The sequence below is a fragment of the Cryptomeria japonica genome, chromosome 2 (genome assembly GCF_030272615.1).
Source record: "Cryptomeria japonica chromosome 2, Sugi_1.0, whole genome shotgun sequence".
In the NCBI taxonomy this organism is placed as follows: Eukaryota; Viridiplantae; Streptophyta; class Pinopsida; order Cupressales; family Cupressaceae; genus Cryptomeria; species Cryptomeria japonica.
In genome coordinates this window covers 198,997,292-198,999,658 of record NC_081406.1, presented here as the reverse complement: position 1 = coordinate 198,999,658, position 2,367 = coordinate 198,997,292, and the positions used below count along the sequence as shown (strand labels likewise).

The 2,367-nt window shown below is 31.4% G+C and overlaps 1 protein-coding gene across 1 annotated transcript; it reads left to right on the top strand.

Annotated features, from left to right (window-relative positions):
• Window positions 1–755: 755 nt before the first annotated feature.
• Window positions 756–1,749, top strand: LOC131046307 (transcription factor MYB13-like). The gene is made up of 3 exons (XM_057980014.2): window positions 756–888; window positions 984–1,113; window positions 1,206–1,749. The coding sequence occupies exons 1-3, from the start codon at window positions 756–758 to the stop codon at window positions 1,747–1,749; spliced, it is 807 nt and encodes a 268-aa protein (XP_057835997.2).
• The last annotated feature ends 618 nt before the right edge of the window (window positions 1,750–2,367 follow it).

Sequence of the window (2,367 nt, the reverse complement as noted above, 5' to 3'; positions counted from 1 at the left end):
TTAAAGAAAACCAAACTTCTTTTGCATAGGGTTACAAAAGGTATCATCTATGAACTTCTTGATTAAATGGTATATTATTTTTTTATGGTAGGTGGATCTAAGGTGATTACTATTAACTTTTCAATAACTCATGTTAGTTTTGTCTAAATAAATGTATCTAATATATATATATATATATATATATAATTAATAAAATAAAATAATATATTAAATAAGAGATCAATAAAAATAATAAAAATATCATTATATTATATGAAATTTATAGAATATTTCATTCATAGAAATTGTATTTATAAATATTGTTGAACATTTCTTTGATTGTAGATGGATTTCCTCTTTCAATTATTGTAATAACAGAGTTTGTTTTACATGATACAATATATCAAGTCAATTTATATAGAAATAAATTATATTTATATTACTAATTATAATATAAATAAATACAAAATAAAGAATAAGAGTCCAACAAAATCAAACCAACACTACAAATAAATTAATAATAATAAAGACAGGTTTTACCTAGTAGGCACAATTTGCTGTGAAATAGTCAACACTAGCACTACGAATCTGTCCAAATGATCCAGTAATATTCAAAAGAGGGTGGACTCATTCCTTTCAAAATGACAAATATGAAATTTTTATTCATTGTGACTTGCCCAGAAATTTCGAGCAACTGCGGCTGTGTGACTGAATATTTAAGAGTTGCATCTGCTCATTAAAATTCGAATCAGGCGTGTGAAGTGCAAACCAAAACAATGGGCCGAGCTCCCTGCTGTGATAAAATTGGACTAAACAAAGGTCCATGGTCACCTCAGGAAAATCGAATACTCGCTGATTTTATTCGCATGAATGGCCATGGGAACTGGCGTGCAGTCCCTAAACAAGCAGGTTTCAATTCTACACACTAATTTAATTTTTACTCCGCATCTTTCTTTTTCTTTCTGCAGTCTAAAGCTGATAAGTATCTTCTCTGGTGATGGCAGGACTGTTAAGATGCGGTAAAAGCTGTCGTCTAAGGTGGCTTAATTACCTCAGACCAGAAATTAAACATGGGAATTTTACTTCTGAAGAGGAAGACACTATTATTAAGCTTCATCAGCTTCTGGGCAACAGGTTTGATCATTGTTCATAATCTTTCTTTACTGATTTGTTTGTTGCACCATATCCTTGGCTGATGTTATTAGATTGTGTTATGTAAAATACAGGTGGTCGGCTATTGCTTCACGCCTGCCTGGAAGAACAGATAATGAGATAAAGAATGTGTGGAATACTCGCTTGAAGAAGCGGGTTTCAAGAATGGAACTCGATCCAGTAACAAATCATTCAAAGTCACCCAAGGCGGAGCACAATCTTATCTTGCTTGATTACTCCCACAGTAGTGAGAAAAGTCCATCAATGGAGGAGGGCAATTCAGGTCTCATTCAAGCAAAATATTTGGTTGATTCTCCCACCAGAATCTCTAATTCCTCCAACACATTGTATGATTCATATAATCTGTCAAGCGGAATCCTTTCATCTATAAATAGTATAGACAGTGAGTTTGTAAATGGAGATTCAAGTTTAAGTTTAGATTGGCTTGAATCCAGTTGTACAAATTCTTTAGATGAGCCACTAGATATTGAAGATGACACGTTTATTGTTGAAAACCAGGATTATGCAACGGAAAAAAGTACACATGAAGTAATGTGGAAGTATAGCTCAAACTGGGAAGCTCACTATTTCACTACTTTCCAGAAGATGATTTCTTGAGCTGCATGGATGATGTAGACAAAGATCCCCATTTACTCAATAATATAGAGTTGCAGAGTAATGGTGATGATTGCGATGGCTTTGGTTACTGGTTAAATATTTTGAAGCAAGCCGGGTCATCATCCACGTTATTGTAGATCTCTTTACGTTATTTATTTATTTTTGTTTCTTTAATAAATCTTTCCTATGAATCCCCATGAATGGAGAACTGTTCATTTTCGTTTTCGTAAATGTGTGATTGACCAATTCAATCTACACCCAAATCCAACGTAATTAAACAATTGCATGGTCAAGAGTAAGGTCCTATGTTATAATTTAGTTTATTTTGATTAGTCGTAAGCACACGACCCTTTAAAAGTGTTTCTATACTTTCTTAAAAGTTAATCCTTTTATGATATTCTTGTTTTCACTAAGTTTATTATAAAAAAATTTAAAGTAATTAATTGTCAAAATCATCTTTTATTAAGCATTTAAATAATATCATAAAAAATAATATTGGGAATATGACATATAACTATTAAAATAAATTATTCACAAATGAATAAAATACAATTCAATAAATAGAAAATTATTGAACATGTCAATCGAGCTAAGGCTAAGAAATTTTGAATAGACTTG